The 12,653-nt window shown below is 45.2% G+C and overlaps 1 protein-coding gene across 2 annotated transcripts in view; it reads left to right on the forward strand.

The window, feature by feature from the left end:
* LOC145346878 (BTB/POZ domain-containing protein KCTD1) overlaps nt 1-12,653 on the forward strand; it is a 128,931-nt gene that overhangs the window by 59,453 nt on the left and 56,825 nt on the right. The window contains exon 1 of one of the 2 annotated variants that reach the window (XM_080194739.1): nt 1,992-2,856. The exons of the other annotated variant lie outside the window; for it this stretch is intronic. Coding sequence (XP_080050865.1) covers nt 2,077-2,856 — 780 coding nt within the window. The 5' untranslated portion in view covers nt 1,992-2,076. Of the gene's footprint in view, nt 1-1,991; nt 2,857-12,653 lie in introns of those variants that run through there. 2 annotated transcript variants of the gene reach the window in all.

The raw sequence follows: 12,653 nt of genomic DNA on the forward strand, positions 1-12,653 counted from the left end.
GTTCTATGATGAGATTAGGAATGAAGTTCTTGAATCTGTCTGGGGTAATACTTTTCTAATCACCCCGAGATAGTTGTGTGCATATAGACTATTAACACATGCACACGTAATAATTTCTGGTATGTTTAGCCTGTGTAGTAACACTCTAACTTTAACACTAATAATCCTCTACCATTTTCCATTGAATCAATTCTGTGCCAGTATTTGACTGAGCGCAGTTGGCACCCCCATGGAAACAGCGAGCTGACCACTAGTTCCCTAGTAATTCAAATTGTTACCTTTTTCATTGTTTTTCTGTTCTGCTCTTTTAGACAAAAATCTTTTAAATTTATGACTGCTGGATACACAACCACAGACAACTTTTCCAATTCACGTTTAGCTTGATGAATTGGAATTCTGAGGGCAGCACGGTGGCACAGCCGCGAGCACTGCTGCCTCACAGCGCCAGGGACCTGGGTTCGATTCCCGGCTTGGGTCACTGTCTGTGTGGAGTTTGCACGTCCTCCCCGTGTCTCTGTGGGTTTCCTCCCACAATCCAAAGTTGTGCGGATTGGTGCATTGGCTAAGCTAAATTGCCCCTCAGTGTCCCGACAGCGTAGGTTAGAGGAATTAGCAAGGTAAATATGTGGGGATAGGGCCTAGGTGGGATTGTTGTCGGTGCAGACTCGATGGGCCGAATGACCTCCCCCTGCACTGTAGCAATTCTATGGTACATCCCCTTCCTTGCTAAACCTACACAGGACGGCACGTTGGCACAGCGGCTAGCACTGCTGCCTCACAACGCTAGGGGACCCGGGTTCAATTCCCGGCTTGGGTCACTGTCTGTGTGCAGTTTATATCTATGTGGGTTTCCTTTGGGTGTTCCGGTTTCCTCCCCCATCCAAAGATCTGCAGATTAGGTGCATTGGCCAAGCTAAATTGACCCTTAGTGTCCCGGGAGGCATAGGTTACTGGGATTAGTGGGGCAAATATATGGGGTTGTGGGGATAGGCCTCTGCAGTGCAGAGTCGATGGGCTGAATGGTCTCTTTCTGCGCTGTAGGGATTCTATGGTTTCTACACAAATTGCTGCTTTTAACGACAGTGTGAAATGCTGAATTAATCTGTACGGCCTTGTCTGCAGGCAATCCAGAAACATTGGAGAGCCGAAGGTTAAATATTTTGGGCATTTTCAGCAGTTAATACAGAGGGGAATCTCTGACCACTCACCAAGTTTTTATAACGAGTCTTTAAATTGTGATTAGCTTAAGTCCCTCTCCTCCCAGAATGGGGTCGCGAGGGGGAAGAAAATGCATCTTCACAGGAATGTGCAAGCGAAAATTTCAGGGTCAGTTTTGTGGGAAGTAACATACTTGGGAGGGTCAGGGAATAGCTGTATAAATCAGCAAATTAAAACTGATGCAATGGTTGCCTCAAATTGGTTCACAAGCGTTCTAGTAAAATCCAAGTATTGCAAGGCGATGATGTGGCAGCCCAGGTAAATTGTTGTCTTCCTGTTGTGATAATCCAGATCCACGCGTGAAGTACCTTGATTTCAAAGCATTCTTCCTTTTTTAACCCATTAGCACCTGGGCAAATGCTTCTGTCCCTTAAGAACTGTCCAATGCAGATGTTGCTGGATGTTCCACTGATGGGTGTCAGTCTGCGTTGACTGCTCCAGGTGCGAGTTGGTGTTATATAGAGAGTTCTATTACTGTGGCCATGTCACCTTATTGGACATAGGATGCAGTAATTTTGGCAGGAAAGATACGAAAACTAATTTGCCATACCATACTTGAAAACGTTGTAATGTTCGTGATGTGAACACACTTTCACATGAACACTGCCTGGACCAGTGCAGGAAAATGAGATGGTGTTGGCCAGTATTGATTAGAACCTAGTGATTATCTTTTTTTGTTAAAGAAAAAAGATATCATACTCTTGTATTTTCCCAACGATTACTGTATCATGTCGTCAAGACAAATCATATCGTGACATCCCTATCACCAGGTCCGACCTGAGGAAACTCTACACCTCCAGCGCCTTCGACACGCACGCTCCCTTTGGATTACTCAATAAGGTCTGGTTCGAGATCTGCATGTACTTCTGCACAAGGGGGAGGGAGAACCAGAGAGAACTGGAGGAGGACTCCTTTGGCTTGGCCACAGATGAGGATGGGCGAAGATTCGTCTATTACAAGGCGTGTGGACCTTACCATAAATCTCGCTCGGTAACCTGGAGCAAGAAGAGAATGGTGAATGATGAGGAGAACTTCCCGCGAATGTATGAAACGGGCACGGAGTTCTGCCCTTACGCGAGTTTCGTTAAGTATATCTCAAAACGTAATCCCCTCTGCAAAGCTTTCTTTCAAAGGCCGAGAGACCATTGCAGTGAAAGTGATGTTACCTGGTATGAGAACAAGGCCATTGGCAAGAACCTGCTGGGCACACGGATGCAGATGCTGTCCAAGGCTGCTAAACTCTCTAAAACATATACTAACCACTGTATAGGGGCAGTCTCCATAGCCACTCTGAGCAGCATTGCGGGCATTGGCAGCAGGCTGGCCCCTCACCGATCTCCCCCCAATGCAAATGGGGCCTGCCAGCACCTCCAGCGGTCGTGCCCCTTCGCCCTGCAGAACCACGACGGAGAGATTGTCGGGGTGAAAGTGGAGCGTGTCATCACCCCCGCCCTCTATGAGCCTATACACTCAGACGAACCCTGTGCGTCCTCACCAAAAAGACTATGTATTCGTCCCTCTGATGTTGTAGATTCCCAGACTGTGATTCCAAAGCAAAGCGACTCTCGGGAATCTGTGCTTCAGGAACCCACTGGTCAGCTTGGAACCACTTCATCCGTAACCATATCAACAAACCAGGTAATGCTTTGCAATCACAGGTTATTAGATCATCTGAATTCCACAACTACCTATAGAATTAGAGAATAATGAATGCTGTGATATGTCTCGTACAGAACTTGTGTTTTTAATCAAAGTTGCCGTCCAGGTTTTAAAGCACTAAAGGTTTTAAAGGAGATGAATGTGTGCATTCCTTTTAGGGCGATGATTGTACTGAAGTTGTGGCTAGAGTATGAGATTGCTGTTTTCCATTCTCAACCTGAATTCAGTTTAACTTTGTCTCCAGGGGCGTGTTTGTTTGAAAGCCTTTTCAGGAGGTTTAAGAATGTCATAAGTACTGTGTTACATTTTGTGTCATTTGGTAACTCGATCGGACAAACTCTTAAGAGATTTTAAATTTGGCTGAGTTTTTATTTGCGGCTTTTTTCGTAGTTTAGATTCACACCAGAAGATTTTCCTTTTCCTCCATAATTGCGGCTGAGAGATCTTTAATGTGACAGGAGGTGGACGTTCAACTCCTTACAGAGTTGAGGAGGAACTTCTTCACTCAAAGGGTGGTGAATCTCTGGAATTTTCTGCCCGTTGAAGTGGTGGAAGCTACCTCGCTAAATATTTTTAAGACGCGGGTTGATAGGTTTTTGGTAGGCAAGGGGATTAAGGCTTATAGGGAGAAAGCGGGAAAGTGGAACTGAGCCACTTCAGATCAGCCATGATCTTATTGAATGGCGGGGCAGGCTCGAAGGGCTAGATGGCCTACTCCTGCTCCTATTTCTTATGTTATGTTCTGCCATTCAATCAGATTTTTTTTTTACAAGTGCTTTTGCTTCATTCACCCACCTTTTTTTTTTGGAGCATATTTGTTATCGGGGGTTGTGGGGGGGGTGGTAGCTGGGAATGGGGAGTTGTGGCCTCAATCACATCGGCAAAGATCTTCTTGAATGCAGGTTTGATGGGCCAAATGGCCTTTAGTTGTGTGTTAATATATCTGCAGTTACCTTGGCTGAATTGACTTAGAAACTTTAAGCAGGAGTAGGCCATTCAGCCCTTCGAACCTGCTCCACCGTTCATCTTGATCGTGGCTGATTATCGAATTCAATGTCCTGCACAGATTGGTGGCATAGTGGAGGGTGAAGAAAGTTATCTCCAATTGCAACGTGACCTTGATCAGTTGGGCTAGTGGGTTGACAAATGGCAGATGGAGTTCAATTTAAACAAATGCACGATGACGCATTTTGGAGGTTGAACCAGGGCAGGACTTACTCAGTTAATGGTAGTATGTTGGGGAGAGTTACAAAGAGCTCTAGGGGTATGTGTTCATAGCTCCTTGAAAGTGGAGTCACAGATGGACAGTGTGTTGAAGAAGGCGTGCTTTGTTTCATCAGTCAGGAGTTGTTGAAGTTGTACAAGACATTGGTAAGGCCACACTTGGAATATTGTGTGCAATTCTGGTCATCCTATTATAGAAAGGATATTATTAAACTAGCAAGAGTGCAGAAAAGATTTACTTAGGATGCTACCAGGACTTGATGGATTGAGTTATAAGGAGAGGCTGGATAGACTGGAACATAGGAGGCTGAGGGATGATCTTATAGAGGTCCATAAAATAATGAGAAGCACAGATCAGCTAGATAGTCAACATCTTTTCCCAAAGGTAGGGGAGTCTAAAACTAAAGGGCATAGATTTAAGGTGAGAGGGGAGAGATACAAAAGTGTCCAGAGGGGCACTTTTTCCCCACACGGTGGTGAGTGTCTGGAACAAGCTGCCAGAGGTAGTAATAGAGGTGGGTACAAGCATTTAGATAGTTTTGTGGGTACAATGGGTATGGAGGGATATGGTCCAACTGCGGGCAATTGGGACTAGTTTAGGGGTTTAAAAAAAGACGGCATGGACAAGTTGGGCCGAAGGGCCTGTTTCCATGCTGTAAACCTCTGTGACTCTATCCTGATTTCCCTGTTGCTCCCATAACCCTTGATCCCTTTAGTCCCAAGAACTATCGAACTTAGATTTAAGAAACCACATTTCTGTGGGTCTGGAGTCAGGTGTGGGCCAGACAGGGTCAGGACGGCAGATTTCCTTCCCTAAAGGGTGTTGGTGAACCAGATGGGTTTTTACAATTGACAGTTGTTTGTAATTCTATATGTCTTTTATTGAATTCAGATTTCACCATCTACCATGGTGGGATTTGAACCTGGGTCCCCAGACCATTACATGGGTGTCTGGATTACTAGTCCAGCAACAATGCTACTATGCCACTGCCTCCCCTCACCAACACAGTTTAAGAATAAAAGTTGTGTTGTTTTAAGACTGAATTTTTTTTTTCCTCTGAGGGTCGGGTCATTGGCAGGTGAACTTGCCTTCCCGGAAAGCGGTGCAGGCTGGGTCATTGAATTTATTTGAGTTTGAATTAGAAGGATTTTTAGAACAGGATAGGGGTCAAGGGTTATGGGGGCAGAGGGCAAAGTGGAGTTAGGGGTCACAGCCAGATCAGACATGACCTTGTGAAATAGTGGAGAGGGCTTGAAGGGCTGGATGCCCCACTCCCGTTCTAACCCCTATTTTAAAATAAAATGTTTCTTCATAGAGTCATAGAATCCCCCACAGTGCAGAAGGAGGCCATTCGGCCCATCGAGTCTGCACCGACCACAATCCCATCCAGACATTTACTCTGCTCATTCTGACACTAAGGTCAATTTAGTGTGGCCAATCAATCTAACCCACACACCTGCGGTTCTGGTTTTCTACTCAACTTCTCCCCAGGGTCCTGGCCAACTTGGTCTTAAAGAGCGCAATAAGATAATCTGGTTAGTATCACATTACTGTATATGTGACCTTGCTGTGCACAAAATGACTGCTGCCACAGCCTCCCCGAATTAAAAAGCAGGGTACTGCAGATGCTGGATATCTGAACCAAAAATGGAAAACGCTGGAAACATTCAGCAGGCTGCAGCAGCGTCTCTGGAGAGAAAAACAGAGTTAATGTTTCCATCCTGTGGCCTGCTATCTGATATGAAATACTAACTCTTTTCTCTCTCTCTTTTTCTCACTCCTCTTTTTCTCTTTTTTCTCCTCTCCTTTTTTTTTTCTCTCTCTTTTTTTCTCTCTCTCTCTCTCGTTCGCTCTCCTTTTTTCTCTCTCTCTCTCTCTCGTTCGCTCTCCTTTTTTCTCTCTCGCTCGCTCTCTCTCTCCAGGTGCTGCTGAGCATTCCCAGCACTTTCTATTTTTGTTATGAAAATCGTACTTCCGTACTGCAGCACAGTGGTTAACAATGCTGCCTCACAGCGCCAGGGACCTGCGTTCGATTCCCGGCTTGGGTCATTGTCTGTGTGGAGTTTGCACGCTCTCGCGTCTGCGTGGGTTTCCTCTGGGTGCTCCGGTTTCCTCCCCCCAATCCAAAGATGTGCAGGATGTGTGGATTGGCCATGCTAACTCGATCCTTGGTGTCAGGAGGGCTGGCAGGGTAAATGCATAAGGTTCTGGGGATAGGGTCTGGGTGGGATTGTGGTTGGTGCAGACTCGATGGGCCGAACGGCCGCCTCCTGCACTGTAGGGATTCTATGATTTTTACCATTTGAGACTTCCTGGAGCGGGAGGACACAAAACAGCAATTCATTCATATTTAAAATACCATTGACTGTGTGAAATTTTAATGCAGAGTCCTTGTTTTCATATGTATATAAATATGCATATTTCTTCCTACAATAGAATACATTCAGTCTATTCCTGTCTACAGTAATTGATGAGATTAGAGGGGAACTAAGGTGAGTTTTATCCCCTCTCATGGTGGGTTGTGGGGGTCTGGAATGGAGGAACCCTTATCACAAACTTGAAGAGACTCTTGAAGTGCAGTGACCTGCAGATCTGTGGACCAAGAGCTATAAAGTAGGATTAGCCTGGGCTACTATTTGTTAACCTGCACGAACATGATGGGCTAAATGGCCCCCCTCCACCCATGCTGTAGGTTTTCTGTGTTCCTGTAATTTTTTTTTAAAAAGACTTGCATTTATATAACACCTTCCACAACTGCCAGATGTCTTCAAGCACTCCACAGCCAATTAAGCACTTCTGAAATTGTTTTGATTGGTTTTGTCAAGTATTAGTGTACAGTAAAAAGTATTGTTTCTTGCATGCTATACAGACAAAGCATACCATTCATAGAGAAGAAAAGGAGAGAATGCAGAATGCATTGTTGCAGTCATAGCTAGGGTGTAGAAAAAGATCAACTTAATACGGAATAGGTCCATTCAGAAGTCTGACAGCAGCAGGGAAGAAGCTGTTCTTGAGTCGGTTGGTACGTGACCTCAGACTTTTGTATCTTTTTCCTGACGGGAGAAGGTGGAAGAGAGAATGTCCGGGGCACGTGGGTCCTTAATTATGCTGGCTGCTTCGCTGAGGCAGCAGGAAATGTAGACAGAGTCAGTGGATGGGAGGCTGGTTTGCGTGATGGAGTGGACTTCATTCATGATTTTTTTGTAGTTTCTGCACTCACTGTTGTGTAGTCACTGCTGGAATGTATGAAATCAGGTAGCTGATTTGCGCACAGCAAGATCCAACAATGTGACACATACGAGCAAGTCACAGGAGTCGGCCATTTAGTCCCTTGGGCCTGCTCTGCCATTTTAATATGATTATGGTTGATCTGATAGTAATCTCAAACCTATTTACCCCCAATAACCTTTCACCCCTCCCCTTGCTTACCAAGAATCTATCCACATCTGCCTTCAAAATATTCAAAGACTCTGCTACCATTGCCTCTTCTGGAAGAGAGTTCCAGAGATACTCAACCCTCAAAGAAAAAGTATTCTCCTCATTTCTGTTTGAATGGGTGAACCTTTGTTGTTAAATGGTGACCAGATAATTGTTTTTGGAGAAGGATAAATTAGTAACAAATCCAGAATATAATGCCAGTCTCAGTTATGGTGATCATTCATAGAATCCATACAAGGTAGTAGGAGGCCACTCGGCCCATCAAGTCTGCACCAATCACAATCCCACCCAGCCTGTATCCCCGTTACCCCATGTATTTACCCTGCTGGTACCCCTGACATTAAGTGGCAATTTAGCATGGCCAGTCCACCTAACTTGCACATCTTTGGACCTTGGGAGGAAACCGGAGCACCTGGCGGAAACCCAGGCAGACACGGGGGGGAATGTGCAAACTCCGCACAAATGGTGACCCAAGCTGGGAATTGAACCCAAGTCTCCGGCGCTATGAGGCAGCAATGCTAACCACTGTGTCACTGTGTTGCCCCATTGAATGTTGTAAAAACCTATCTGGTTCACTGATGTCCTCTTTGGGAAGGAAATTTACCATCCTTACCCAGCCTGGCCTACATGTGACTCCAGAGTCACAGCAATGTGGATGACTCTGAACTGTCCTCTGAAATGGCTGAGCAAGATAATTAGTTCAAGGACAATTAGAGATGGGCAGCATATGGTGACCTTGTCATGGTCCACATCCCGTCAAAGAATTTTCAAAAAAGATTGTGTAAATGGAAAGGAGTATTTTTAATTGCGTGAGAGTCAACTTTCTATTCATTTGAGATGTGGGCATGCCAGCATCTGTTGCTGACCACTAGTTGACCTTGAGATGGTAGTGATCTACCAGCTATTGCAGTGGACCTGGTGTAGTTACACCCATTGTTCTGCTGAGAAGGCAGTCCCAGGATCTTGAAGGAGGAGCAGGGAACTTGCAGGTGGTGGTTTTCCCATGTGTCAGCTGCGCCTCTCCTTGAGGTCGCAGGTTTGGAAGGTGCTGTCAAAGGAGCCTTGGTGAGTTGCTGCAGTGCATCTTGTAGATAGTACACACTGCTGCTCTGTGCATTGCTGGTGGAGGGAGTTAATGTTTGTGTAAGGGGTAGCAATCACGTGGACTGCTTTGTCCTGGATGGTGTTAAGTTTCTTGGGTGGCGTGATCTGCACAGTAACTTTAGTGTTAATGTAAGCCGACTTGTGACACCAATAAATGAGCTTTAACATTAAGAATAGAGTAAAAAAAAACTGTGGGGTAGATTAAAAATGTAGTTCCTGACTAGGATACTGCATCACAATAAACATTATTTTCTGGGTCTGTGTGAGAGTGCCAGCTCAGGTTGACTTTGGGAACACCACCATCATCCAGGCAAGTGGGGAGTATTTTATCACACTCCTGACTTGTGCCTTGTTGGTGGTGGACAGGCTTTGGGGAGTTAGGAGATGAGTTGCTCTCTGAAGGATTCCTAGCATCTGACCTACTCTTGTAGCAATTGTGGTTTATATGGCCAGTCAAGTTCAGCTTCTGGTCAATTGTAACCCTCACAATGTTGATAGTGGGGACTTAGCGAAGGTCATGCCATTGAATGTCAATGGTTGATGGTTAAATCCTCTCTTGTTGGAGATTGTCATTGCCTGGCAGTCATGTGGCGCGAATGTTACTTGCCATTTATCAGCTGAAGCCAGGTGATTATCCAGTTCTTGCAACGTATTGGCCCAGACTGCTTCAGTACCTGAAGTCTTGAATGACGCTGAACATTGTGCAAACATCCCCCGCTTTGACATTATCATAGAAGGAAAGTCATTGATGAAAATAGCTAGACCTAAGTCACCACCCTGAGGAATTCCAGTGATGCCCTGGGGCTGAGGTGATTAACCTTCAAAATCCACAACTATATGTGTGAGCTATGACTCCAACCAGTGGAGATTTTTTTGATTTTATTTATTATTGTCACATGTATTTTCAGTGAAAAGTATTGTTTCTTGCACACTGTACAGACATAGAATACCGTTCATAGAGAAGGAAAGGAGACAGTGCAGAATATAATGTTACAGTCATAGCTAGGGTGTAGTGAAAAATCAACTTAATTCAAGGTAAGTCCATTCTAAAGTCTGACAGCAGCAGGAAAGAAGCTGTTCTTGAGTCGGTTGGTACGTGACCTCAGATTTTTGTATCTTTTTCCCCAACGGAAGAAGGTGGAGGAGAGAATGTCCAGGATGCATGAGGTCCTTAATTATGCTGGCTGCTTTGCCAAGGCAGCGGGAAGTGTAGACAGACTCAATGGATGGGAGGCTGGTTTGTGTGATGGATTGGGCTACATTCACGACCTTTTGTATTTCCTTGCAGTTTTGGGCAGAGCTGAGGCCACACCAAGCTGTGATATAACCAGAAAGAATGCTTTCTGTGGTGCACCTGTAAAAATTGGTGAGAGTCGTAGCGGACATGCCAGATTTCTTTAGTCTTCTGAGAAAATAGAGGCAGAGTTGAGCTTTCCTCCTGGGCTTCAGTTTTGTCAGGTCTCCTTGGTGTAAAATTCTCAATGGGCCTGATGTCAAGGGCAGTCGCTCTTGTACATGTTTAGTGTTCACTGCGACTCAGTCAGTGGCACTCATGCCTTGGTATCAGAATGTCGTCATCTGGACTGATTCCTCACTGCCAATGCAGAGAACCCACAAAGCTGTCACCAGCATGGCAATGCCAGACCGTTTATATGTTAATGATGGTGAGTGCAGTTAGCCTCTCGGTTATTTTGACAGTAAAATCTGACCCATTATCGCGTGTTTCTTCAATTCACCACTTTTTTTGCAGCAAGTTATAAGGAAGTAATTACATTTTCCATGGGGAAGATCCTTTTGCTTTGCCTATTCATTCCACAGCCAGTCTCATTGTTTCAGGGTAACCCTCCTTGCTTTGGGGGAAGTGGCTGTGAGCTCCGCAACATGCCCAAGCACCCCGTTCACCATGCTGCTCCGAAAAGGTGTTAGACTCGCTAGTTAATGCATAACCAGAAGTTATGTTACAGCCCTGAAAGCAGTTCCCACTATTGGCCCACTGACTCGCATACTTAGCTTGAGTACACTTCCACACACCGTGCCTCGTGTAATTGATTTGATTTATTATTGTCACATGCATTAGTACACAGTGACAAGGATTGTTTCTTGCACGCTATGCAGACAAAACATACCATTCATAGAGAAGGAAAGGAGTGCAGAATTCCTTCCCTAAAGGACATTCATGACCCTCATGAGTATTTACGACAATCGTTTCCTGGTCATCAGTAGACTTTTAGTTCCAGATTTTTTTTTATTGAATTCAAATTCCATCATCTGCTGTTGTTTTGATTTATTATTGTCATATGTATTAACATACACTGAAAAGTATTGTTTCTTGTGCACTATACAGACAAAGCATACCATTCACCGAGAAGAAAAGGAGAGGGTGCAGAATGTAGTGTTACAGTCATAGCTAGGGTGTAGAGAAAGATCAACCTAATGTGAGATAGGTCCATTCAAAAGTCTGATGGCAGCATACCTCGCATTAAGGGCGACACGGTGGCACAATGGTTAGCGTTGCTGCCTCACAGCATCAGGGACCCGGGTTCAATTCCGGCCTCGGGTCACTGTTTGTGCGGAGTCTGCACATGCTCCCCGTGTCTGCGTGGGTTTCCTCCGGGTGCTCCAGTTTCCTCCCACAGTCTGAACGACATGCTGGTTAGATGCTGGTTAAAGTCGCTGGAGTGTGGCTAGTAGGGGATTTTCACTGTAACTTCATTGCAGTGTTAATGTAAGCCTACGTGTGACTGTTCTTGAGTCGGTTGGTACATGATCTCAGTGTTACTGGGAATTGTTGTTGTTTGAATAAAAAGTTTTGGAAGAAGAAGCAGTGTATTGAGTAGGAGGTTAATGCTTAAAAAGTGTGATGGTGAGATGAGGAAAAATTTCACACAGCAAACAGTTGTGATTTGGAATGGATTGCCTGAAGCAGATTCAATAGTAATTTACAAAAGAGGATTGGATAGATACTTTCGTGAATCAGGATAAATGGGGTCAAGTTCAGGTTAGCAAACAGTAGCCAGTGCCACACCGATCGGCACAGCGAACTCAACTTTTTACCATCGTTCATGGGATGTGGGCATTGCTGGCTAGGCTAGTATTTATCACCCATCCTTAATTGCATTTTGAGAGTCAGCCACATTGCTGTGGCTCTGGAGTCACGTGTAGTCCAGATTGGGTAAGGGCAGCAGATTTCCTTCCCTAAAGGGACATGTGTGAACCAGATGGTTTTTCTGACAATGGGTTCACAACCATCATTAGACTATTCAATTCCAGATTTTTTTTTTATATATTGAATTCACATTTTATCATTTGCTGTGCTGGGATTTGAAACAAGTCCCCAAATCTTCCCCTTGGGTCTCTGGGTTCTGGTCTAGTGACTACAGCACTACCACGCCTCAATAAGTGGACCTATTCTCTGTGGCATTTAAAGTTGATTTATTAGTGTCGCAAGTAACCCTGCATTAACACTGCAATGAAGTCACTGTGGAAATCCCCTAGTCGCTACACTCTGGCGCTTATTTGGGTACACTAAGGAAGAATTTAGCATGGCGAATACACCTAACCAGCACATCTTTCAGACTGTGGGAGGAAACCATGCAGATACGGGGAGAGAGTGCAAACTCCGCACGGTGACCCAAGCCGGGAATTGAACCTGGGTCCCTGGCACTGCGAGGCAACAGTGCTAACCACCGTGCCACCGCTATTTAGAAGAATGAGGAATGATAGTATTGAAACGTGATCGGGATTAACATGTTGGATGCTGAGATAATGCCCCCTCATGGGTGATCTAGAACTGGGAGACGTAGGAATCTCCCATTTAACACAGAGGAGGAATCGTAGAGTCATCACTGGAACAGAAGGAGGCCATTCGACGCAGACTCCGAACCAACACCTACACAGCAATTCAGGTCGCACCTCCACTTCAACCACACCTGTGCAAGGATATTTTGGCCTTGGAGGGAGTGCGGAGGAGGTTTACTGGGCTGATACCGGAGTTGAGGGGGTTGAGCTA

This window comes from Carcharhinus amblyrhynchos, chromosome 8 (assembly GCF_965287045.1).
Source record: "Carcharhinus amblyrhynchos chromosome 8, sCarAmb.v2.hapA, whole genome shotgun sequence".
Taxonomy (NCBI): Eukaryota; Metazoa; Chordata; class Chondrichthyes; order Carcharhiniformes; family Carcharhinidae; genus Carcharhinus; species Carcharhinus amblyrhynchos.